Source organism: Grampus griseus, assembly GCF_964374135.1.
Source record: "Grampus griseus genome assembly, chromosome: 3".
Classification (NCBI taxonomy): Eukaryota; Metazoa; Chordata; class Mammalia; order Artiodactyla; family Delphinidae; genus Grampus; species Grampus griseus.
The window spans coordinates 107,962,367-107,988,977 of NC_139019.1; the positions used below are offsets into that span (position 1 = coordinate 107,962,367).

Consider the following 26,611-nt stretch of genomic DNA (forward strand, 5'->3'; position numbering starts at 1 on the left):
TAGGACTGAACCCTTAACCTGTGGAATCTGATGTTATCTCTGGGTAGTGTCAGAATTGAATTGAACTGTAGGACGCCCAGCTGGTATCTGGAGAATTAGCGGATGCTGTGTGGGATACTCACCCCCCCACCCCACCCCCACCCCCGCACACACTGAAAATTGAGTCTCAGAACGATTTTAGGCAGAAAGGTCGGACACAATCAGCAAGACAACTTAGCGGTTATCTACCTGATTTATTAGCACTAGTTTGACGAAATCAATGGGAACGTTAATATGCCTAAGGAAACTAGACTCAACCCTCTTATACATAGTACAAATGCTTCTCTCATTATTACATTTTTTTACAGTGGCACAAATCCCTCCAAAACTCATCCCCCGCCCCAGAACTTCCCTCATAAAAAAGTCATAAAAATACGTAAAGCCATAAAGTATTAGGGGAATAATTTCTTTTATAAATCCTCCTAGGGTGAGAAAGGTTCTTAAAAATATGAACTAAATTAAAAATTGGTACATTAACTATATAAAAATATGAACTAAATTAAAAATGGATACATTAACTATATAAATATTTTAAACACCATAAACAAAGTAAAAAAATGACAGTTGGAAAAAACTCACTTGTAAGACAAATACAGCCAATTTCCCTAATCCACCCCCCCTAAATTTTTTAAGTCACTAATAAAATTAAAAATTTAGAAGAAAAACTATTTGCAATAAAATGTGTCAAAATCTACTAAAATGGCCTTAGGGATTAAAAATGGAAGGAACCCATAAACACAAAGAGAATGAGAGAAGAGACAAAGCAGGCAAGAAGTATTAAATAAATTTTAGAAGCTGGAAAGTGCCTACATGAAGGAAAGCAAAGAAGCAAACCTGTTTGCCCTGCACAAACTTAGAAAGGCTAGGGTGCATGGCAAGACCAAAAAAAAAAAAGTTTTGTTGTCAGCCAACATAAGAACTCAAACCCTGAGATTTCCCCCCAACTCTACACAGCCAGAGTCATGCATAACTTAAAAATTTTTGCTAGTGTGTACATACACATTCACAACAATGAGTTTTCAATTTGGAGAGTTAATTCTAAATAATATATTTTCAAGCCTTTATAATAAATAGCATTAGGTAACAAGGAAACATCATAGTATGGCTTCACATGGTCATCAAAGATTCTGTGACAAATCTACTTTCATCCCTTCCACACTACCCCAGTAGTCCAGGAGAAACACGTGAGCTGGACAAAAAGCATTTTTGCTAGACCCACAACTGTCATTTTCTGGATCAATCACATCACATACTCCTTTGTTCTTAGAAAATAAGAGAATTGGATTAGAAAATCTTCTCCTGGACTAATATTTTACCCTAAAAGGATATTTCAAAGCTAAAGCTAATTTTATGAAATTTTTACATTTGTCTTCAAAGATCAGTCACACCATTTATAGCCATGTACACATGCTGAGTCCTCCGTGGGGAGAAAAAACAAAAACCTCCCAAATTATGAACTCCACCTTCAAACATTCCAACAAATATGTTTTTAAAATAAGTCAAATACAGAATTCAGACCATGCAACAATGTCTTTTATTACGTATGGGTTTTTAAAATTATTTCTGCAATCTCTCCATACACAGGCAAAAAAAAGTATTGTTTTGCATATTGGAACTTGCAGACCTGATCACTGCATAGAGAAGGGAAAATGATCCCTACAATACACTTAACCAGGAGGCCAATTCATCTGTCGACCTCCAAGAACATGGAGATGAACATGATAGACAGACTGTCCCCCATCTGAACCTTCATTCACCACCATTCGATAACCCTTCTTCAGGCCCAGATCAGCAGCACATTTCTTGCCAACAATCATTAAATGTCCAAGAAGCTGAAAAAAAAAAAAAAAAGTTTCTTAAGCAATGGTAATTTAGAACTTCTTGTCATCATGTAACAAACTACCAAGTTGAAATATTAAATTAAAAGACTGCCAAACTGAAACAGACTTTGGGCAAATATTTGGAAACACTTTTAATCCTAAAATAATATAATCTACAATTAAAAACCCAGTAAGATTAGGTATTTATTAATTACTAATTTCAATAAACATATTAAAGACAAAAATCTGCTCAACTAAAACAATTTTTAAGGCTTCCCTGTGGTGCAGTTGTTGAGAGTCTGCCTGCCGATGCGGGGTACACGGGTTCGTGCCCCAGTCCAGGAAGATCCCACATGCCGCAGAGTGGCTGGGCCCGTGAGCCATGGCTGTCTGGAGCCTGTGCTCCGCAACGGGAGAGGCCACAACAGTGAGAGGCCCGCGTACCGCAAAAAAAAAAAAAAAATTTTTTAAATCATATTCCAAGTGGTATTTAAGTTTTCTTAATAAGGCACAATACCTTGCTTGCTTGTTACGGGGGAGTGTATCAGTCAGGATAGAATTGGTTATGCTGTGGTAACAAACCACCTCCAAATCTGGTTTACAACGAACATACATTTCTTGTGTTTACTACATCTTCATCACAAGTTGACCAGGCGCTATATTCTACATCTTTTTCACTTTGAAACCCATGCTGATGGAACAGTCTCTGTATGATCACAGTGGCAGAGGCAAGAGAGAACATGGCAAACCGGGTGCTAGCTCTTAAAGTTTTTATTCAAAAGACATGTATCACTTCTGCTTGTACTCATTGGCCAAGTTAAGTCATACGACCAGGCCCAACATCAGTGAGGTCAGAAATATAATGTACCCCTAAATAAAATAGTATTTATGAACAATTATATAATCTACTACAAAGAGCACCAGGAAAAATTTTAATTGAGGCCAGTACCTCCTAGCAAAATCAAATAATTATTTTTCTTTAACGGCATTAACAGAAGAGCCAATGAACCCTCTCCTGTACAATAACACTATTTCTTACTTAAGGAAAAATTAGTCTCACCAACTAATCCTTGCTTAGAACGCTTTTTTGTTTAAAAATTTGTGGTGATGACTTCTTTTGGGCATCATTCTGGGATTGTTGGTGGGAGTGTAGTTTTGACCACAGAAGGCTAGGAAATGGGTAAGAAAATACACTAATCAGTCAACACTAAAGATACTCCATTTCAAAGGCTGAAAATTAATTTCCTATTTTCCATGCCAAACTATGTCCAATTACATTGCTCAACATAGTATATCAGAGGTTCTGCATAAGACTGAATGAAAATAGTAAGGTTCTCTAATAATAAAAACTCTAAAAGTATGGAGCTACATTTAATGTGAATATACATCTTTTCTCTTTATCAAATTCTCAGGGAGAAATGAAAGTCTAAAGATGAAATTTGTTTTGTAAACTTAAGCCCAGAGATCATTTGAATAAAGGAATTAAAATCCAAAAGAAAAAAGAAAAAAAAAGAATTTGTGGTGATAGATGTAAACAAGACTTACTGTGATCATTTTCTTTTTGAAAATAAAAAAATTATTTATTTATTTGGCTACGCCAGGTCTTGGTTGCAGCACTCGGGATCTTCGTTGAGGCATGTGGGATCTACTTCCCTGACTGGGGATTGAACCCAGGCCCCCTGCATTGGGAGTGCAGAGTCTTACCCACTGGACCACCAGGGAAGTCCCACTGTGATCATTTTGTAGTACATACATATATTAAATCATTTTGTTATATACTTAAATCTAATATGTTATATGCCAATTATATCTCATTAAAAAATCAAATTACTTATACATTGCATTGAATCACTGATGATTTTCTGATTTTCCTCAGTAACGCCCTCAGGAAAATGAAAATGTGATATCACTTTAAAGTCAAAATTTAGTCTCCCAATTTAAAAAGCAAGAAAATTAATGATGTTAGTAAATGTACTTACACTTTCATCGTCATCTTCTGCTGCAGAAATCTGGGATATATGTTTCTTGGGTATCACCAGAAAATGTGTTGGTGCTTGAGGGGAAACATCATGGAAAGCAAGACACTGGAATAAGGGGGGGAGGGGAAATCAAGGTTTTCATATATAATCTTACAGCCTAAACTTATCATTCTTTCACACTAACCCCATGGGAAACACTGTAATAAATGCTAGGAAATCAGAATTGGACACAACACATGTGGTCCTCTGATCCTTTTCATGGAACTTACAGTTTAATGGTATCCTTTTGAATTATAGTTTTGTCCGGGTACATGCCCAGGAGTGAGATTGCTGGATCATATGGTAACTCTATTTTTAGTTTTCTGAGGAACGTCCATACTGTTCTCCATAGTGGCTGCACCAATTTACATTCCCACCAACAGTGTTGGAGGTTCCCTTTTCTCCACACCCTCTCCAGCATTTATTTGTAGACTTTTTGATGATGGCCATTCTGACTGTTGTGAGGTGGTACCTCATTGTAGTTTCGATTTGCATTTCTCTAATAATTAGTGGTGTTGAGCATCTTTTCATGTGCCTGTGGCCATCTGTATGTCTTCTTTGGAGAAATGTCTCTTCTGCCCATTTTTCCATTGGGTTGTTTGTTTTTTTGTTTTTGAGTTGTATGAGCTGTTTGTATATTTTGGAAATTAAGCCCTGTGGGTCATATTATTTGCAAATATTTTCTCCCATTCCGTAGGTTGTCTTTTCGGTTTTCTTTTTTTATGGTTTCCTTTGCTGTGCAAAAGCCTGAAGCCTGTAAGTTTGATTAGGTCCCATTTGTTTATTTTTGCTTTTATTTCTATTGCCTTGGGAGACTGACCTAAGAAAACATTGGTACAATTTATGTCAGAGAATGTTTTGCCTGTGTTCTCTTCCAGGAGTTTTATGGTGTCATGTCTTATGTTTAAGTCTTTAAACATAAGCCATTTAAGCCATTTTGAGTTTATTTTTGTGCATGGTGTGAGGGTGTGTTCTAACTTAATTGATTTATATGCAGCTATCCAACTTTCCCAGCGCCACTTAAAGGAAATCTTTTGATTCATGTCCCCACCTTCCCTAGGTCAGGAGTCCTGGTTGTGCAATTTGGTTTTTTTCCTTTATGGCGGTGATCACTTTTGTAATGAGAAATTTGCTGATATTTGACCAACACCGATTTCTTCCAACTTTACTGAATTACTTAATAAATATATCTATTCTGTTTTGTAGAAATGAAGAGCGTAAGTAACATTTAGACAAATTACATACCACTTGAATGGTTTTGAATCTCTTGTTCTCTACTGAAGGTGGAAGCTGTTTAATAGAACCTATCCCAGCTTAACTGTCTCAGGAGTTATTCTACTTGGTACTCTGTACAAAAATGCTGTATCATTTAGATTGCTTCATGCTGTTACACCTTGGAACTTTGATGGCTCAAAAGTCAGTATTTCAACGATCATTTATTAAAAGAAACTTAAAATATTTTTAAAGAAATACACATTACCTACAACAAAAGAACTCCCCTAACGGACAAATAAAGATATTTATATAAATTCACCTCGAGGTAGGTGTTCTGAATCTAAGAACGCTACTAGTAGCATAAAATCTTTCCTTATATTCCATATTTCATAAAGCTAATTTATTAAAGTTCACAAACCTTGTATCTAAATCAGCCAACCTGTCCAGCTTTATGTGAGATCCATAAATATAACCGCCCACTAAATATTTTATACAAGATGTCTCGAAGTCAAATGAACTCGGCCTTTCTAAAACAGTTTCACCTAGAGTGAAGTCAACAAAAACGACATTCTTAATCCCTTGGCATAAAATTGCTTCCTGAAAATATAAAAGGAACCATTCTTCCCGGGAGGGGCCAAAGGAAAGCAAATCCCAGATGCAGGCCCACTCTCATCTCAGGAGTCCTAGGCCCGAGAATGGGCGGCGGGGGTGGGTCCGGGTGGCGTTGGCTAGCGGCCCTCGCCCAGGCCCAGCGCGTCTGTGCCGCCCCCAGGCCGTTCGCCCCCGGCCCTCTAGCGCAAGGCGGCGGGGAGAGGCGCCCGGGAGCTCCCGGGCAGGCCGGCTGTGCGCGGGAGATCGCGGAGATTGGGCCCAAGTCAGGGTGCGATCGGGTTTCTGCCTGTCAGGCAGAGCGCGGGCGAGATTGTCAGATTCCTGATACAGGAGAGGTCCGAGGCAGTCGGGGAGCAGGCGAGCGCTCATGCCGAGGACCCGGCGCGCCCACAACAAGCACCCAGACCCCGCAGCGCGGGCCCGCGGCGCCCGGCGGCCTGGCCAGCGCTCCGGGCTGATAACGCGTAACCGGAGCGCAGGCACGCGCCGGCCGGCCGCCTCGGAGCGGCCGCGGCCCAGCCCGCTGGCTGTGGGCCCGAGGCAGAGGCCGCGCGAGGCGGCCCGCTGCCTTCCCTTCTCCGCGGCGCACCCCCACCCCGACTCTTCCCTTCCCTTCCCTTCCCACTACGGGAAACCCGCGTGTCCACAGGCGGCTGCCCCGCCTCAGCCCACGAGCGAGGCGGCGCCCGGTGCCTACCTGGTCATCCTCATAAATGATTTTGGCTGGGATTTCCTTGCGAATGATCTTCCCGAAGATCGTGTCGCCACCAGGCCGAGCGGCCTGAGCCTTAGCGATCTCATCTGCCATCTCGGCCTCCCTCCCGCGCGGCTGGCCGGGGAGAAGGTCGGGAGGAGGGAGGAGCCGTGGACGCTGGCAGAGGGCGGGAGCTGGCGGCCAAGCCCGCTAGGGGACCGCTGCTCTCTTGCTCCGGCAGCTCGTGCGCGTGCGCACTGGCGACGTGCGCTGGGCTGCTGCGGGCGCGCGGCAGCTCTAGGGGAATCGCTGGGCGCGACTAAGCTGGAGGGCGGTTCCTGATTGGAGGCCCGGGGGTTCCGCACCAAGGTCGTTTTTCTTCCTTTCTTGTCTCTCGGGGAGCGGTGTTACTGCAGTAAGCCCTTTGCTTAACTTATGGATGCTTGTAGGAAAAATCGTATACTGTAACTGAAAAGATTTGATAACCTAAGCAGAACTGGCCGTTTTTGCTGGCAGAGACACCATGATAACTTCATTTGTCAGCTACATAGGTCTTAGCTCCAGCAAGTAAGCCCTCCTGCATCCGTTTTTTTCCCTCACTCTAGCAGTGGTTCGCAATCTTGACTGCACATTAAAATCACTTGGGGAGCATGTAAAAAGTCCCCGGGAACTTGGCCATACCTCAGGTCAGTTAAATCAGACTCTCTGGGGGTGAGAGTAGTTTGTAAACCTCCCTAGACTGTTCTGCAAAGAATTATTCCCAGCATTAGTCAGCATAATGTAAGATGCCCCGCCTTAAAAGAACAACACCTTTCCTAACCCCACACACCCCTCCATGTCTTTGCTCCTTTTTAAAAGAGTTTTCTATATATTGTGTCCACTTTATCTTTCTTTTTTGAAACCATTTGCCTCTTGTCAAGGTCACTAAGGACCTCCACTTACAAAATCCTATAGGCAATTCCAATTATACTTGACCCCTTGGCAACATTTGCCACTGTTGACCATGCCCTCTTTTCAGCAAAAGCCTTCACTCTTCTACCTTTCTGGATGCTATTTCTCCTTCATAGTGAGCCTTCTGTTCCAGGTCTTTCAATGCATTCCATTCTTTGCCCTCTTCTCTAACACTTAATCTCCAAGTGTCCTTATTATGAAAAATTATACCTTTAGCACTTTACCTTGGCAAAATTATTGATAGTGGTCCCCTTTAATCACAAAAGTGTCCCATTTGGTACTTTTGGTATTAAAGACATTCCTGAGACAATTGGTGAAATCTAAATAATGCATACAAATTAGGAAATAGTTTTGAAAGTCTTGTTAATTTCCCCACGTACATATAGCAAAATTATCAAAATCAGTTGATCTGGGGTGGGGCTCTATAATTTAGGTTTCTAACAGTTTCCAGGTGATGCAGTTGCTGCTAACCTGGGAACTACACTTTGAGAACCACTGATGTAAGAGAATGTCTTTTTTGTAGGAGAAAAACCTACTGAAGTGTTTAGGAGTATAGCAGTATTGTGTCTGCAACTCACTTTCAAACAGTAAAGAGATCCTCCCCCAAAAAAAGGATAAAGCAACTGTAGTAAAATGTTTACAGTAGGGGAAACTGAGTGAAAGGTATTTGCAAATTCAATCATTCTTGCAACTTTTCTGTAAGACTGAAATTGTCAAAATTAAAAAACGAATATATACTGGGTTGGGTAGTAAATAATATGGTCATCTTTCACTAAGAGGCTTTGCTTTCTACAGAGTAATGACTCCAGTATTTATCTCCCGACTTCTTAATTCCAGATTGGTGTATGATACATATTTCTGCCTACTCACCACCTTCAGTAGGATGTCTACCAGGCACTTCAAATTTATTTTTACTCCCTCACAACAAACAATCTAAAAACCTCTTCCTGCAGCATTTTACATCTACTATGATACCATTCACCAAACTGCGCAAGCCAAAAGTCTTGCAATCATCAACTCTTCTTTGTGGATTTTCAACACATATGAATCTAATCACTTCTCACCTCCTCTACTCCACCAGCCTAATCCAAGCCTCTATCATATCTTGCCTGGAGTACTTCAAAAGCCTCCTAGTTTGCCTATCTGCTTCTACTCTAGTCCATTTGCTATACAGTAGTCAAGATGATTTTTATAAAATATAAATCATGATGTCACTCTCCTGATGGTAAGGCATTTCATCATAGAATTAAATATAAAATCCTAAACTTGGCTTATAAGCTATTAAGCAATCGGGCCCATGGCTGCTTCTCCTACATTTCCTTCCATTTCATCCTTATTGACCAGCTTCACCCAAAGTGGGTATGAGAGGCAGAAGATTTCCATGTCCTAATCCCTGGAGCCGGTGAATATGTTACTTTACGTGGTAAAGGGGATGTGCAGATATGATTAAGTTAAGGGTCTTCAGGTGGGGAGATTCCTCAATTATCCAGGTGGGCCCAGTGTAATCACATGGACCCCTTTAAATGAAAGAGGGATACGGGACAGTGAGACTCAGACAAGGAGATATGATGATGGAAGCAGGGGTGAGAATCAAAGATTGAAGATGCTCCACTGTTGACTTAGAAGATGGAAGGGGCCACAAGCAGATGACATTCTGGAAGTCAGAAGTCCAAATTGGGTTTCACGGGGCTAAAATCATGGTGTCAGCAGGGCTGCATTCCTTCTAAAGGCTCTGGGGGAGACCGGTTCCCTTGCCTTTTCTGTCTTCTAGAGGCCACCTGTGTCCCTGGGCTTCTGGCCCTTCCTCCATCTTCAAAGACCACAGAAGAGCATCTGCAAACCTCTCTCTGACTCTGCTTCCTTCTTCCACTTATAAAGATCCTTGTGTTGGGACTTCCCTGGTGGTCCAGTGGTAAAGAATCTGCCTTCCAATGCAGGGGATGCGGGTTCTATCCCTGATTGGGGAACTAGGATCCCACATGCCACGGGGCAGCCAGGCCAGCGTGCCACAACTACTGAGCTCAAGCGCCTCAACTAGAGAACCCGCATGCCGCAAACTACAGAGCCCACTTGTTCTGGATTCTGCGCGCCACAACTGCAGAGCCCACCTGCCCTGGAGCCTGCGTGCCACAGCTAGAGAAGAGGAAAACCGCACGCCACAACTAGAGAGAAGCCCATGTGCTGTAACGAAAGATCCCACATGCCTCAGTGAAGACCCCGGGTGCCACAACTAAGACCCGACACAGCCAAAAATAAATATAAATAAATAAATAACTAATAAGTAAATCTTAAAAAAAAAAGATCCTGTGTTTACATTGGGCCCATCAGACAACCCAGGATAACCTTCCCATCTTAAAATCCTTAATTTAATCACATCTGCAAAGCCCCTTTTATCATAAATGGTAATAATATATTCAAAAGTTCCTAGGATTTAAATAGGGACATGTTTTGGAAGCCATTAGTCTGCCTACCACATAGTCCATGACCTTACATGATGAACATGTAGGAATTTCCTGTTCAGTTCTGGGTCCCACACTTTGAGATGCCAACAAACCAAGACGTATTCCCAGAACAACCAGAATAGTCGCTTCTTTTATGGAACAGCTCAAGGAACCATACAGATTTACCTAAGAGAAGAGAAGCTTCAGGACTGAATTGATTTTTGGGCACTATGGAAACTATACTTTCAAATATTGGCAGATAAGCGGCTTTAGTTAACTGAATACAGGACCCTAGTTAGCCAGAAATTATAAAAATAAATTATGAATGTTTAGGAGATTGGGCTGTGATTCTAAACTGAAAATGAAAATTGGCATCTTTGAATCATTCATTAGCAATCAGAAGGCACTACTATACAATGTCACAAGATCATCGAATTTATTGTTTCCTGGATAAAAGACAGTATCCAGAATATTTGGTTTAATTGCTTATGTTAAACACTCTTTTGCAAATCCAATTCATTTTAATTTTTAAAAAGTCAACTATTGCTATTCTCATGATGACTTGCAATATTCTTTAAAATGACATAAATCACAGAGAAGGAAAAGGGTCTTGGATATCCATTGGTCTAAATCTTTCATTCCTAATAAAAAGTCAATTTTACCTAAAAGTTAACCTGGGGGGATGGGTAGGGAAGACAAACGATTATGCAATGGGAGCAAGGTTGAGATATTTTTCTTGTTGCTTGCAAGGTCATAAGTTAAATGTACTTAAATGCTTTATGATTGTTTATGATCATGATGCTGCTAATAAACTATCTGTTTCCAACCTCTTGACCAGCAAAACCAAGGAGTAGGGCGAGTTGAGTAGGCAGGATGAGTAGAGGGTAAGACTGAGCTTTCAGGTTAATCATAGGCATTTGTATCCCAGACCTCCATTTGCTGATCGTGTGGACTTGAGCAAGTAACTCAACCTCTCCTTCTAGAGGAATGAAGTGGGATAACGTACCAATAGCGCTTTTGGGAGTCAGCGTTCCAGTCAACGCCTACTGTAGTTGTTAGGGCTTGGCTCTTATTTATGCACTTTTGCAAGGACACATTTGCAACCCAGAAACGTTAAAATAATGATTCCTTAATAGATAACCCCCACCGCCAAACAGGAGGTGAGTACATAAAGGTGCCGAAGCCATCAACTAAGCGTCAATGCACACTCCGCCACCGGCGGTTGCCTCAGAAATGGCCGGAAGTGCCGCTGCCCCTAATTAACATGGCGTCCAGGTGATTTCCGTTCCCCTCTCGGCTGTAATTGAGCTCGGCGGCTCCTCGCGGTTTTCCTAGAGGGTACCGGCTTAGCAAACACCTCACGCCTGTCCCTCCACGGGGGGCGGGGCTACGAAGGAGATGCTGCGTGGTGATTGGTTGCGGCTCGTTAAGAACGTGCCTACGGGGTGTTGGACCGTCCACACCAGGCGGTGACTGGTTGCAGAGAGGCGGGGCGACTCGACTGCTGGAGAAGTAGCCGCAGCTGTGAGGAGAGCCATGAGTCAGGCGGTCAAGGTGACTGGGTCCGGGGAGGGGTTGGGTGCGATGCCGGCGGGGTGGGTAAGAGCGCGGCCTTGCGAACGTAGTCTGAAATCTCTGTAGCTGGGGTTCAGGACCCTCCACGGAGTATGTGGCCTTTACAGCTGAGGAGCTGGTGACCGACCCTGCAGGGCAGTCGAAGGTTTGTGCAGGTGCGGAGGAGAGAGGGCGACACAGGTGGTCCTACTTCGTCTGCCGGGTACGGAATGTTTGTCCGTGATGCATGCCGGCGACTTGAGTTCTGCCCCCTTGCCATCTCCACACCGAGCGTTTGTGTGAGGGGCCCATTTCACATCCTTGGGAATTGTACGAGACCCCAAAGTCAGTCCTGCGCTGAAACCTTCCTATGAGGTGAAAGGTTTCGTCAGATAACCAGAAGGTGCACAGACGTCTAGGAACCAAGGAAACCGATTCCCAGCAAAACCGTTTGCCAGAAGTAGCACTTAGCGAGACAGAGCAGAAACCTGTGATTCCTGAGTGTTCTGAACGAGCTTGGGAAGTGATGGCCCCGCCGGGGTCGGGGGTCACATCCCCGAGGACCTGGTGTCGGATTTATTTCTTGTCAAACTGATGCGCATTCCTGGCCAGTGTACAGTTCTCTGGGAGCAGCCATCCCTAACTTTAAGTATTACCATCATGGCCGGTTGAGACCAGTCCCTGTCACTGGTTGAGATATGGAAAATGGGAAACGGCCCGCTATAGTATAGTAAGGAAAAGCAGTGCTTACAATTGTTGGTCAATAACAGGGAGCCACCAAGAGTGCCTCCTGTACTACTGAACTCTGTTCTTAGTACATTTCAATATATGTCACAAGACCAAGAGAAACAGAATTGTAAACGGTTATTCATTCAAAAAACTTACTGAGCGTCCATAATAGTTATTAGTAGCACCTAACAGCCAGCATTTAGCCTATACTGTCTAGGCATAGTGGAAGCAACAGTAACTTCATACAGAAATCTGGCAGGTAGGGCGAGTTTAAACAATTAATTACAAGTGTAGTAAGTGCTTTGAATTGAAAACACAGTGTTTTTTTTTTTTTAATATACAGTAGGTTCTTTTTGGTTATCTGTTTTTTACATATTAGTGTATACATGTCAATCCCAATCTCCCAGTTCATCCCCAGCTTTCCCCCCTTCGTGTCCATACGTTTGTTCTCCACATCTGTGTCTCTATTTCTGCCCTGCGAACCGGTTCACCTGTACCATTTTTCTAGATTCCACATATATGCGTTAATATACGATATTTGTTTTTCTCTTTCTGACTTACTTCACTCTGTAAGACAGTCTCTAGGTCCATCTCTGTCTCTACAAATTACCCAATTTTGTTCCTTTTTATGGTTGAGTAATATTCCATTGTATATATGTACCACATCTTCTTTATACATTCATCTGTCAGTGCACACTTAGGTTGCTTCCATGTCCTGGCTATTGTAAATAGTGCTGAAATGAACACTGGGGTGCATGTGTCTTTTTGAATTATGGTTTTCTCTGGGTATATGCCCAGAAGTGGGATTGTTGGGGTGTATGGTAGTTCTATTTTTAGTTTTTTAAGGAACCTCTATACTGTTCTCCATAGTGGCTATATCAATTTACATTCTCACCAACAGTGCAAGACGGTTCCCTTTTCTCCACACCCTCTCCAGCATTTGTTGTTTCTAGATTTTCTGATGATGCCCATTCTAACTGGTGTGAGGTGATATCTCATTGTAGTTTTGATTTGCATTTCTCTAATAATTAGTGATGTTGGGCAGCTTTTCATGTGCCTCTTGGCCATCTGTATGTCTTCTATGGAGAAATGTCTATTTAGGTCTTCTGCCCATTTTTGGATTGCGTTGTTTGTTTTTTTAATATTGAGCTGCATGAGCTGTTTATATATTTTGGAGATTAATTCTTTGTCCGTTGATTTGTTTGCAAATATTTTCTCCCATTCTGAGGGTTGTCTTTTTGTCTTGTTTATAGTTTCCTTTGCTGTGCAAAAGCTTTAAGTTTCATTAGGTCCCATTTGTTTATTTTTGTTTTGTTTTTATTTCCATTACTCTAGGAGGTGGATCAAAAAAGATCTTGCTGTGATTTATGTCAGAGTGTTCCTCCTATGTTTTCCTCTAAGAGTTTTATAGTGTCTGGTCTTACATTTAGGTCTTTAATCCATTTTGAGTTTATTTTTGTGTATGGTGTTAGGTAGTTTTCTAATTTCATTCTTTCACATGTAGCTGTCCAGTTTTCCCAGCACCACTTATAGAAGAGATTGTCTTTTCTCCATTGTATATCCTTGCCTCCTTTGTCATAGATTAGTTGACCATAAGTACGTGGGTTTATATCTGGGCTTTCTATCCTGTTCCATTGATCTATATTTCCTTTTTTTTTTTTTATCTTTTATTTTCTTTATTTTTGGCTGTGTTGGGTCTTTGTTGCTGCACGCAGGGTTTCTCTAGTTGTGGCAAGCGGGGGCTACTCTTCATTGCGGTGCGCGGGCTTCTCATTGCAGTGGCTTCTTTTGTTGCGGAGCATGGGCTGTAGAGCGCACCGGCTTCAGTAGTTGTTGCCTGCGGGTATGGTTGCTCCGAGGCATGTGGGATCTTCCTGGACCAGGGCTTGAACCTCTGTCCCCTGCATTGGCAGGTGGATTCTTAACCACTGCGCCACCAGGGGAGTTCCCTGATGTATATTTCTGTTGAAAATACAGTGTGTTTTGTGAGCACATAACTCAGATTTAACCTGTGTGGAGGGATGCAAAAAAAAGAAAAAAAAAATCCCTCATAAAAGTATGAGTTGAGACCTGAAGTTTTGTTAGAAACTAGCTAGAATAGAGAAAAGAGTATTCTATGAAGAAGAAATATCATATGGACCATCCAAGTTGCTTGGAAAACTTGAATACAAATGAAATTAAATAGAATTCATTCCAGAAACACTTTTGGTGAGAACTGCCATGTGTAGAAGACACCTGTGCCATGTGGAAGATACAAAGATGACCGAGAAGCCTTTCAGGAAGTAGGGGACACAGCAAGTAATTGTAGTAAGTGCCCACTGCTGTGGATGTACTCAAGAGGGGCATATAACCCAGACTTAGAAGAGACAGAAAAGTACTAACCAGCTAAAGTGATACCTCGTACAGAAATTATATCATCCACCCTTAAAATTAGCCCATTATTCAAGCCTTTTTGAGGCAAAAAGGCTAAGTAATTTGACTTTCCATATATACTGCCAGAATTTGTCCAATCAATATAAGTAAATTAGGAAGAGAAGACAGTCTATGACCTAGCTGTCTACATTTTAATAAAAGTTTATTAACTCCAAGGTGATATTAGCTCTAAGGCATTTCTTTTTTTTTTTTTTTTTTTTTTTTTTGCGGTACGCCGGCCTCTCACTGTTGTGGCCTCTCCCATTGCGGAGCACAGGCTCCGGACGCGCAGGTTCAGCGGCCATGGCTCACGGGCCCAGCCACTCTGCGGCACGTGGGATCTTCCCGGACCGGGACACGAACCTGCGTCCCCTGCATCGGCAGGCGGACTCTCAACCACTGTGCCACCAGGGAAGCCCTAAGGCATTTCTTAATACTAATTTTCTTTTTCTTAATACTAATTCTTAAAGTAGGGTTACTGGTTGTTGTACTAATGGAATCACTTTGTTTTTTCCCTGAATAGCATGTAAAATGATTAGGCTTACTTACTTCTCACTTTTTTCTTAATCCCATGCAATCTCTTCCACCGCTCTTGTAATATTAAACTCCCTGGGTTTCTGTGATGTTCTGACACCTTTAATGTCCCTATTTCTACCAACAATCTTTGCAAGACAGTCTTGACTTTTACTATCAAACATCTCAAAATGTTTCCAGTCTCTACACGTTACTCAATTCCAAAGCCAATTTCACATTTTTAGATGTTTGTTACAGCAGCATCTCACTTCCCAGTAGTAAAATCTGTGTTAGTTTCCTATGGCTGCTCTAACAAATTACCACAAATTGAGTGGCTTAAAACAACAGAAATTTATTGTCTCACAGTTCTGGAGGCTAGAAGTCTGAAATCAAGGTGACAGCAGAGCCATACTCCCTCTGAAACTCTGGGCAGAATCTTTACTTCTTCCTAAATTCTGATGGTGGCCATCAGTCCTTAGTGTTCCTTGGCTTGCTGTTGCATCACTCCAATCTCTGCTTCATCTTCACATGGTGGTCTTACACCTTTGTGTTTCTTTCTTCACCTGGCATTATCCTCTTCTTTTAAGGATACTAGTCATATTGGATTAGGGCCTACTCTAATGATTCATTTTAACTCAGTTATAGCTGTGAAGACCCTACTAGGTCACATTTACATGTACTGAGGATTAGGACTTAAACATGTCTTTTGAGGGGACACACAATTCAAGCCATAACAATATAGATACACCATGTTTTATTTATCCATTCCTGAGTTGGTAGACATTTGGGTTATTTCTACTTTTTGACTGTTTTGTATAATGCTAGTATGCACATTCATGTGCAAGTTTTTATATGAACATATGTTTTCATCTTGGTTGTATATGTAGGCATGGAATTGCTGGGTCATATGATAGATAACTCTGTTTAATTTTTTGAACAACTGCTAAACTTTTCCAAAGCAGCTGTAGGATTTTACATTCCCACCAACAATGTATAAGAGTTATAATTTTTCCACATCTTACACATGTTATGGACTGTCTGTTTTTTTGACTGTAGCCATCCTATTGGGATGAAGTGGTACCTCACTGAAATTTAGATTTGTATTTCCCAGATGGCTAATTATGTTGAGCATCTTTTCATGGCCTTAGTAGCCATTTGTGTGTCTTCTTTTGAGAAATGTCTATTCAAATCCTTTGCCTATTTTTAAATTAGTTTTTTATTTGAATTGTTGAAGTTCTTTATACATTCTAGATACTAGCCCATTATCAGGTATACGATTTATAAATATTTTCTTTCCTTCTGTGGGTTGTCTTTTCTCTTTCTTGATAGTGTCCTTTCCCTTTATCTTTTTAAAATATTTTTTTTTAGTTTTTATAAAGGGGATAAATGTGTAAAATTTAAGAAGTCAAATAGTGTTACACAGAAACCAGTAGGTGTCTACTGACTTCTACATACTCCCAATTCCTGCTCCCAAATATAAGTACTTTTAATCATTTTACTTATTTTTTCTGATATTTACCTCCATGTTTCTAAATAACATGTTTAAACTACTATTGATTTTTTTTTTATCTCTTTGGGGATATTTATTGACCTTTGTCTATGAAAGTTGAGGACTAAGTTCCCCCTTATACCCTATTCCTCTCAATATACAGATTTTGGTGAAGCAGTTTTTCATCTTTGATATTAATATGACTATATAGAACTTGTCCACAGCTGAGCCCTCTAATATAAATATATGATTACGTTGCCTTTCTTTTCTAAGTCTTAGTTTTTCTTTCTTTCTTTTTTTTTTTTTAATATGTATTTATTTAGCTGCACCAAGTCTTAGTTTCATCATGCAGGCTCTTAGTTGTGGCATGTGGGAGCTAGTTCCCCGCCCGGCCAGGCATTGAACCCAGGCCCCCTGAATTGGGAGCATGGAGTCTTAACCACTGGACCACCAGGGAAGTCCCAGCTTTTCTTGAAGTTAATAACTGTCTTGTTTTTATTATCATTTTCCTACATAGCTATTTCCGAACTCTGAGCAAAACTGATGTCTACTAGTATCGTTTTTTCCTAGCAGCATCTTTTGTAGAGCAATATAGCCTTTTGCGGGCTTCCCTGGTGGCCCAGTGGTTGAGAGTCCGCCTGCCGATGCAGGGGACACGGGTTCGTGCCCCGGTCCGGGAAGATCCCACATGCCGCGGAGCGGCTGGGCCCGTGAGCCATGGCCGCTGGGCCTGCGCGTCCGAAGCCTGTGCTCCGCAGCGGGAGAGGCCACAACAGTGAGGGGCCCGCGTACTGCAAAAAAAATATATATATATATAGCCTTTTGCTATAGTCCAGACTAGTTGCTTTCTATGCTGGCTGCAGAAATGCTGACCTATATTTGTCCTTCACCATCATCTCTGCCTCTCCAATGTTGGATGACCTGTGTCCCTCATTCCCATTTTTTTTCTTTTGTGATTCATCTCCTTATTTTGGTGGAGCACAATCTTCTGTAGCTTTCCAAGAAAGGGCGTATGGCAAATAAGAGACTTTGCATTTCTAAAAATCTTTATTTGCCATTGCAGTTAGGTGATAGTTTGGATATGTATGGTGTTCTAAGCTGGACATTTTATACAAAACTTGAAGATTTTATACCATTGTCTTATGCTATTTGGAAATCAGGTACCATTCTGATTTTCTATTTTTTATATGTGAACTGTTTTTTTCCCTCCAGGATTATTCATGGGTTTTGTGTTGAGCACTTGATGGAGGCTGTTTTCTTTGTTCAGTCTTGTTGGAGATCTGTGAATATAATTGTTGGTCCATCTAGACTACTCCTTTAATTTTCTTATCCTTTCTCTCCTTATTTTGTATCTCGGAATTCTTATTCAACTTTTGGGGTAGTTTTTCTCAACTTAATCTTTGCTATCACTCTTTTGATATCCAAGAGTTTGGGGGCATTTTCTCAATGTTCCTTTTTAAATTTACTCTAACTTCTTTTTGTTGTTATTCCTTGTTTGCAATAATTTATGTTTCTGAGAAGGTTCTTTGTGGGTTGGTCAGTCTTTGTTTTGTTTTATTTTTATGTTTTCTGCTCCCTGTTTTCTGTTTCTGTTTTGGTATCTGCCTTTGATATTTTAGGTTTTCTAGTATATGTAAAATACTTAAAATAGTGCCTAGCGCACAGGATACACTTAGTAAAGTTTAGGTATTGTTGTCTGGTGAATGGACTTGGGGAAAGGAGAGAATGGTGGCAGAGTGACAAATCTTTGTCAGTAGTCTAAGCAAGAGATAGGGAGAGGTCTGAACTTAAATTGTTTTGGGTGATGGAGAATGTACAAAAGATTAGAGAAACATCCCTACAGTTTCTACATGAGGAGTAAGGTAGATTTAAAGAATGACCTAGAGATTTCTGGCTTGAGAAGTCCATTATTTTCCATAACTGAAATTGAGAAGACAGAAGAAAGAGCAATATTGGGGGGTCAATATTGAATACCTTTTTGTTTGTTTGTTTTTAGCACAGTCTTAGAATATTCAGAAGTCTCAGCATTCCACTTCTTTTTTGAGAAAGCACAATTAAACCTGCCTGAATTATCTGAAACATCTTCCTCTGGCCTCTTCTAAGATGTAATATATTCACGAGTTTGTGTGCATGTGTGTATGACTTTAAGAGCAGATGAAGTTCTCAGGTTAAGCAAAATAAGAACAAATACCAGACTGGTAAAGTTGATTAACTTAGCAAACTAGTTTTGGCAGGGGGAATCATTAACTTTTTAACCATTCTCGTATTGTTTTGTTTCAAAGAATTTTGTATTGTTTTTATAAATACATAAGGCTAATTTTTTTAAAATTTAAAGATAAATAATCAAGGGAAAGTTATTTTGGCCAACCCTTGTTTTCACCAACTATTTCGAAAAATAGTCTAAAAAGCAAACAGAAAATAAATACTGTTTAATCCATGTAATTATGTAAAATGTGAAATTTTTTCTTTTGAGGTCTGAATTCTAATTTTCTTTATAGGTTTTACAGCTCTTTAAAACACTGCACAGGACCAGACAACAAGTTTTTAAAAATGATGCTAGGGCATTAGAAGGTAAGTTTATATTTTGCCCCTTTGGAGCAAGTCCATTCTTTAGGTGGCTGCTAATAATACAAGAGACCATGTATGGTGGTCAAGACCTATCTTGGGGAATGACCTTCACGATCTCTCCCCTAATGTTTTTTTAAATAAAAATGAGTTTACCTTACCCTTCTTTGAGAAGTATCTACAAAGAAAACAATTTAAAGGTCAACTTTTCTTAAAAAATTAGGAAAAAAAAGAGGATAAGAATTTCAATGTGCTCCATTACTTGCCTTATGTTCAAGCCATGAAACTCATTTGTCTATTATATAATCAAATTTTCACATCTTCTAGGACCAGATACTACCATATTGTTAATGCTTTGTGTCTTTCTAGAAGTGACAGCAGCTATGAAAGAGAATCTATCACAAATGATTCCAAATTCAGTATTTCACTGTTTAAAGTGGTTTCTGTCTTATCCGGAACTCAGAGCTCTAAAGCTTAGGTTCTGTGTTGGTCATACTCAGTTTCTAAACCTCTTTAAGAAGGCACCTTGGGGGAGGGATGGAGGGATAAATTGGGGTATTGGGATTGACATATACACACCGCTATATATAAAATAGATAACTAATAAGGACCTACTGTATAGCACAGGGAACTCTTCTTTTTTTTTTTTTTTTGCGGTATGCGGGCCTCTCACTGCTGTGGCCTCTCCTGTTGCGGAGCACAGGCTCCAGGCGCGCAGGGTCAGTGGCCATGGCTCACGGGCCCAGCCGCTCCGCGGCACGTGGGATCTTCCTGGACCGGGACACGAACCCACGTCCCCTGAATCGGCAGGCAGACTCTCAACCACTGCGCCACCAGGGAAGCCCGGGAACTCTTCTTAATACTCTGTGATGACCTATATGGGAAAAGAATCTAAAGAGTGGATATATGTATAGGTATAACTGATTCACTTTGCTGTATAACAGAAACTAATACAACATTATAAATCAACTATGCCAAAATAAAAATTAAAATTAAAAAATTCAACCTCCATTTAAAAGAAAGAGGCCACCTATGTAAAGTGTCCCCACTGTCCCTAGGAATTCAAGTTTTTGTAATTTATCGAAAAAAATTTCTTGAATATTAAAGTATATGCCTCCTATTATATGTACTTTACACAAATTCCTCATTTAATTCTTATCACAGCCCTGTGAGGTAGTTACTATCATAATTTCTATTTTTTCAGATGAGAAAACTGACAAAATGTGAAAGAATTTACCCCACATCATACTTAGTAAGAGGTGGAGCTGGGATTTAGCCTAAACATTCTGGCTCCAAAGCCTAAACTCTTACCCACCTTACATATTGAAATGTATCGAGCACAGAAGGAAGGTTTTATGGCTAATCTCCATCAGCATAACATATTTTTAAATGTTTTAAATGTTTTTAAGTGAAATAATTATAAGAATAGCTAATACTGCATATTTACTAAGCACTGTACATGAATTGTTCCATTAAATGCTCACAGCACACTCTAAGGCAGTTTATCAGTTATATTGAATTATGCTGCTGTAGTGATGCCAAAGTCTCAGTGGTATATGAACAAAAGTTTTATTTATCAGTCACTTTACTTGTCAGTCAAGGCACCCAGAATTATTTGTATATCCTCTTTGCTGCTATATCTTCATTTTAAGTGTGTGTTTGGCGGGGGGGGGGGGGGGGGGTAGGGTTAACATGCTTGTATGCATTGAGTTTTGCCATCTTAAAAAAAGCATGTTAATTCAAATCCTTAGATTTACAAAAACAAAGTATTAACTTGAATTTATTAGGATCTCATAGCTAGAGGTTCAAAATGAAATTAGAAATAAAAAGCAGGACACAAAAGTATTAGAGTGCTAAAAATATGTATTAAGTTTAATTACAAATTTGCCAGCCTGTCAAAAGCTCTCCAAGGACTTTTTAAATAAATTTCTTATTTTTATACTTTGTTTTACATGGGACAAAATTATTTTTTCTACTAGAGAACTAGTAGATATATGTGTATAGCATATAGTATCGTAGTATAATGAATAATATGTAAATTATTGGGACAGGAATTATAAATTAGAAAAGCAGGGACTTCCCTGGTTGTCCAGTGGGTAAGACTCCATGCTCCCAATACAGGGGGCGCCAGTTTGATCCCTGGTCGGGGGAACTAGATCCCGCATGCATGCTGCAACTAAGAGTCCGTATGCCGCAACTAAGAATTCCACATGCCTCAACTAAAGATCCCACATGCCGCAACAAAGGATCCCACATGCTACAGTGAAGATCCTGCATGCCGCAACTAAGACCTGGTGCAGCCAAAATAAATAAATAAATATTTAAAAAGAAAAAGGAAAAGAAAGAAAAGCAAATAACTATATACATATTTTTTCTTTTTCTAGCAGCCAGAATAAAGATAAATGAAGAATTCAAATGTAATAAAAGTGAAACTTCTCCTAAGAAAATAGAAGAGGTACAGTAATTAAGTTTTTCAATTATAATAAAACTCCAATTTTAGCAGTTAAGGAAATGATAAAAATAGAGGGATTATATGAAATAAAAATCATTACTTGATAGTTAAAGCAAGCCATCACAACTATAGATAACCTTCAATTGTTTGGTTTGGCTCACCTTCTCAGGGTCATCAGCCTACACCCTTAAGATAGCAAGTTGCCTGGTGAAAAGAACGTTAGTGTAGCCATGATCAAAGTAAGAGCAGCTGAACCAACCCAGAAGTTCACAGAAATGCTGTCTTCATCTAAGGCAAGTGACTGAAACTAAGGAGAGTGAGTGTTGTGGTAACTCACTCAGAGTTACACAGAGGGAACGTCTACTCATTTAGCTCAACTGGACAGAAGTTTTTTTTTAAATTCATATCTTGGCTGTGAAAGTTAACCAGCCAGAGTTTATGAACTATTCTTGCTTTGCCTTCTGTATTTGCATTTTAGTCACTTGCCGCAGTTGAAGACAATCTACTAGTCGGTGAGCTCCCTAGTATTCCTAGTACATGTTCGTTGAAAAAGTGCACAATGATTCTTTTCCTGTATAAAATCATATGCATATACACATTGTCTCTGTCTTAGGAAGGAACACTGCTTCCTAGGTGTTCCTGTATCTAACTTTGTATAAATGTAGGGAAAGGACCATTAGAAAGAAAATGAAAAATGACAAATTATTTGCTGGAATAATTAAGATTCGAAGAATTGGTTTGGTAAAGAGGAAGGTACAAATTAGAGAAATTCTTCCATGTTTAATAGAATTTCCACATAGTGAAAAAAAAATTTTTATACAAATACTTTTCTACTTAGTAGAGAAAATGCTATTTTTGAAATAGTAAATATCTATGATAAAATAATGAGACAAAATGAGATAGCCTAAGGATTTCTTTCCCTATAACATAAAGAAAAAAGGGGGAGATTTCACTTAAGCGTATGATAGGGCAAACAGGGACTATGTAATTTCTATTCATGAAAGAAGTTAAAATGACATTCTAATCAGGTCATGACATGAAGAGAAGTTAAAATGTATATACTGAAATTTGTACTATTTTGCTATTTGGTAGACTGATTAATAACAACATGGTACAGGTATACCTCGTTTTATTGTGCTTCGCTCTATTGCACTTCACAGAATCTGTTTTTTACAAATTGAAGGTTTGGGGCAACCCTGCATTGTCAGATGCTGGTTAGCATTTTTTAGTAATAAGGTGTTTTTAATTAAGGTACGCACATTGTTTTTTTAGACATAATGCTGTTGCACACTTAATAGACTACTGTATATTGTAAACATAACTTTTATATGCAGTTGGAAACAAAAAAATTTGTATGACTCACTTTATTATGATATTTGTTTTATTGTGGTGGTCTGGAACTGAACCCACAATATCTCTGAGGTATACCTGTAAGTGTTTTTAAATTTTGAAGTCATGATTTAAAAATTTTTTAATTGAGGTCTGTTTATATTAACTAAACTGGAAAAATGAACTGCCATCTCCCAAATTAATTTTACTTGTAGAACACTAACATTAAGCACTCCTTTTTTTTATATATAAATTTATTTATTTTATTTATTTATTTTTGGTTGCGTGCGGGCTTTCTCTAGCTGTGGTGAGTGGGGGCTACTCTTCATTGTGGTGTGCGGGCTTCTCATTGTGGTGGCTTCTCTTGTTGCGGAGCATGAGCTGTAGGCATGCAGGCTTCAGTAGTTGTGGCTCGTGGGCTCTAGAGCACAGGCTCAGTAGTTGTGGCACACAGGCTTAGTTGCTCCACAGCGTGTGGGATCTTCATGGACCAGAGCTCAAACCCATGTCCCCTGCATTGGCAGGCAGATTCTTAACCACTGCACCACCACGGAAGCCCACATTAAGCACTCTTGAAATTAGATATTTGTTATATACAAGTGTATATTTTATACTTTCTGTAACTCTGCATATATTAAATACTTAGTAGTTTTTAGATAATTACATTGTCATGTATTGTCATGAAGTCTTGGCACCAAAATGAATCATAGGCATTCTCTTGACCAGCAGTTCTCAAACTTTTTGGTTTTAAGACCACTTTACCTTCCGAAAAACTGAAGACCCCAAAAAGTGCTATTTATATGTTATACCTATCAATATTTACCATACTAGGATTTAAAACTGAGAAATTTTTAAAATATATGTTGATTAAATAATTTAAAAATAATAAGCTCGGGCCCATGTACCGCAAAAAAGAAAAAAAAATAAGCTCATTACCTATTAAATACGATATTTATGAAAAATAACTATATTTTCCAAAAAATTTAGTAAGAAGCAAGGCATTATTTTATATTTTTGCAAATCTCTTTAATGTCTGGCTTAATAGGAGTCAGCTAAATTTTCATACCTGCTTCCTCATTCAATCTGGCACTGTATTTTTTTTTTTTTTTTTTTTTTTGCTGTATGCAGGCCTCTCACTGTTGTGGCCTCTCCCATTGCGGAGCACAGGCTCTGGACGCGCAGGCTTAGCGGCCATGTCTCACGGGCCCAGCCGCTCCGCGGCATGTGGGATCTTCCCAGACCAGGTCACGAACCTGTGTCCCCTGCATCGGCAGGCGGATTCTCAACCACTGCACCACCAGGGAAGCCCAGCTGTATGTTTTTTTAGATTGAATTATATGAAGAAAATTCAGCCTTATGCAGATATGTAGTTGGAAGAGGGTAGGTGTATATATTAGCCTTTTCAAATAATTGTGAATATTCTTTGATATCAGACCTCAACAAGTGGTAAATTTCTTTAAAGGTTAGATGCAATGCGGAACTCTGTTATCTGTTAGACCAATGGATGTGTGTGTGTGTGTGTGTTTATCCTTTGCCGGGGTGGTTCCTAGGACTTATACATACCACATCCTGCTCATCCCCTTTGATCTCCCATAATCCCTTGTTTCTTATCTAGCCTTGTTTCCAGCCTTAAACCTAAGACTCAGCTCAGTTTATGCACCTCCAGTGGGTGAGGAGTCACATTGTTTTTCTTTCTCTCCCCTTCTAAGCCCCTTCTCAGCTCTGTAGGGAGGTGAGGCTTTGCTCTCCTACAGCCTTCTCCATTTCAATTAATGGCAGCTCCCTCCTTTTGATGCTCAGACCAAAACCCTTGGTGCTCTCTTTTTCGACTGCTTTCCTTCTCTCACATTTACATCCAATCTGGCAGCAAATCCTGTTGACTTAACCTTCAAAATATACCCAGAATTCAACCACTTCTTATTTGCCCTATTATTATTTCCTGGTTCAAGCCATCATTATTTCTCACTGGGTTGTTACAGCAGCCTCCTAGTGGGTCTTTTTGCTTCTGCCCTAACTCCCTGCAGCCTATTCTCAATACTTATAAAAGGCAGTGAGCCTTTTAAAAAAAGGCATATCCCATCACTCCTCTGCTCACAATCCCCATGGCTCCTCATCCCATTCAAATTAAAATCTAAAGTCTCTACCTACCATGACCTATAACACTGTATTATCTGACCCCTGTTAACTTCCTGCCTCAATTCACCGTGTACTTCTCACTCTTCCAGTCTCAGTGCCTTCTTTGAGGGTGCTTCAGTTTACCAAGAATTTTCCTACTTCAGGCCATTTATGCTGTTGCTTCTGCCTACGATATTCTTCTCCAATATGCCCTTCTCTAATATGGTAAATATTGATAGGTATAACATATAAATCTGTTGGTTATTTAGTAGACCAACAGATTTTAATCTGTCTTTCCCTTTGAATGGATCTTTCAGTCATGCATGTTTTATAACATCATGCATCAATGATTTGGAAAATGTAGGTTCAGCAAGTAATGCAGATCTTCCAAATGTTGACATAGTTCAATATGTAATATTTTAAAATTATATCTTAATATCCATCTCATCAGAAAAATCTTTAAGTATTGGGAAGCTGTCAAGCTTACAGTGACAGATATAGCTTCTCCAGAATTCTGATTTTTGCTTGAAAGCTTGAATTTTATCATTGCCATTAAATACTGTCAGTTGTTTTCTTAAAGTGACATACTCATTTCACCTATCTGCCAGTTACCCAAATCTGAATAAACAGAGTTTGTCTATAAAAGTAAAAATGGTATTCCAAAGAGAAAACTCTTCTTGTGCTCACAACTCAAACAATGCAGACAGCTCTAGTATTATGAAAATAATTTTGACTTTACGGGTCCCCTGAAAGGGTCTCAGGGTCCACAGCTTTGAGACTCACTGTTTTAGTTCAGTTCTTCATTTTGCAATGATGAGTTCTGAAACTTAGTGAGTAGGTATTAACCCAAGGCCATACACTTGATGACAGATCCAGAGTTGGGAGTCCAAGTATTCTGTCTCCTGATCCAGTACTCTTTCTAGTGTTCAGAACATCCAACTCTACAGTAAAAGAAAGATTCAGCCCCTCTCAAAAAAACAAAATGCACATTTTAAACACATTGTAAAATATATATTACAACAAAAAATACTCCAATCTGTTTTGGAACAAAATATGGAATGGATAGATAAAAGGTAAAAATATACGCATGTCTGAGCTTTCTGTATGCTTGGAATGGTTACAAAAAGTTAAAGACAAGGGGCTTCCCTGGTGGCATGGTGGTTAAGAATCCGCCTGCCAGTGCAGGGGACACGGGTTCGAGCCCTGGTCCAGGAAGGTCCCACATGCCACGGAACAACTAAGCCCGTGCACCACAACTACTGAGCCTGCGCTCTAGAGCCTGCCAGCCACAACTACTGAAGCCTGCACTCCTAGAGCCCGTGCTCCGCAACAAGAGAAGCCACCGCAATGAGAAGCCTGTGCACTTGCCACAACTAGAGAAAGCCTGTGCACAGCAACGAAGACCCAATGCAGCCAATAAATAAATAAATATATTCTTTAAAAAAAAGAAGTTAAAGGCAAGTATCACCTAAAAAGAATTGTAAACCTTTAGTTTTCAAAAACAGTACATTCATGTGAACCATTGAAAAAACGGAGGATTTAGTCTATTTTTTTTTTTCTTAACAGCTAATAAAAATAGGTTCTGATGTTGAGCTGATACTTAGAACATCTGTTATACAAGGTATTCACACAGACCACAATACGCTGAGTAAGTAATATTAAA

At 39.9% G+C, this 26,611-nt stretch overlaps 2 protein-coding genes across 3 annotated transcripts in view; one reads left to right on the forward strand and one right to left on the reverse strand.

The window, feature by feature from the left end:
- Positions 1-203: 203 nt before the first annotated feature.
- On the reverse strand, positions 204-6,607 carry HINT1 (histidine triad nucleotide binding protein 1). The gene is made up of 3 exons (XM_082651535.1): positions 6,402-6,607; positions 3,839-3,943; positions 204-1,871 (listed from the first exon to the last, which is right to left on the reverse strand). The coding sequence occupies exons 1-3, from the start codon at positions 6,510-6,512 to the stop codon at positions 1,707-1,709; spliced, it is 381 nt and encodes a 126-aa protein (XP_082507661.1). The 5' UTR covers positions 6,513-6,607; the 3' UTR covers positions 204-1,706.
- A 4,658-nt stretch (positions 6,608-11,265) lies between these two features.
- The window catches only part of LYRM7 (LYR motif containing 7), a 45,135-nt gene continuing 29,789 nt past the window's right edge, over positions 11,266-26,611 (forward strand). For both annotated transcript variants that reach the window (XM_082650560.1, XM_082650561.1), the window contains exons 1-4: positions 11,266-11,344; positions 18,986-19,058; positions 21,437-21,507; positions 26,515-26,596. In XM_082650560.1, the coding sequence (XP_082506686.1) occupies positions 11,327-11,344; positions 18,986-19,058; positions 21,437-21,507; positions 26,515-26,596 (244 nt within the window). In that variant the 5' untranslated portion in view covers positions 11,266-11,326. The remainder of the gene's footprint in view (positions 11,345-18,985; positions 19,059-21,436; positions 21,508-26,514; positions 26,597-26,611) is intronic.

What these genes read in the sequence shown, in the direction of transcription:
- HINT1 (XM_082651535.1), bottom strand. Translation starts at nt 6,512, where the DNA reads ATGGCAGATGAGATCGCTAAGGCTCAGGCCGCTCGGCCTGGTGGCGAC. An exon ending in TCATTTATGAGGATGACCAG is followed by an intron (nt 3,944 to 6,401) that starts GTAGGCACCGGG and finishes CCCTTATTCCAG; the next exon opens with TGTCTTGCTTTCCATGATGT. An exon ending in CAGAAGATGACGATGAAAGT is followed by an intron (nt 1,872 to 3,838) that starts GTAAGTACATTT and finishes TTTTTTTTTCAG; the next exon opens with CTTCTTGGACATTTAATGAT.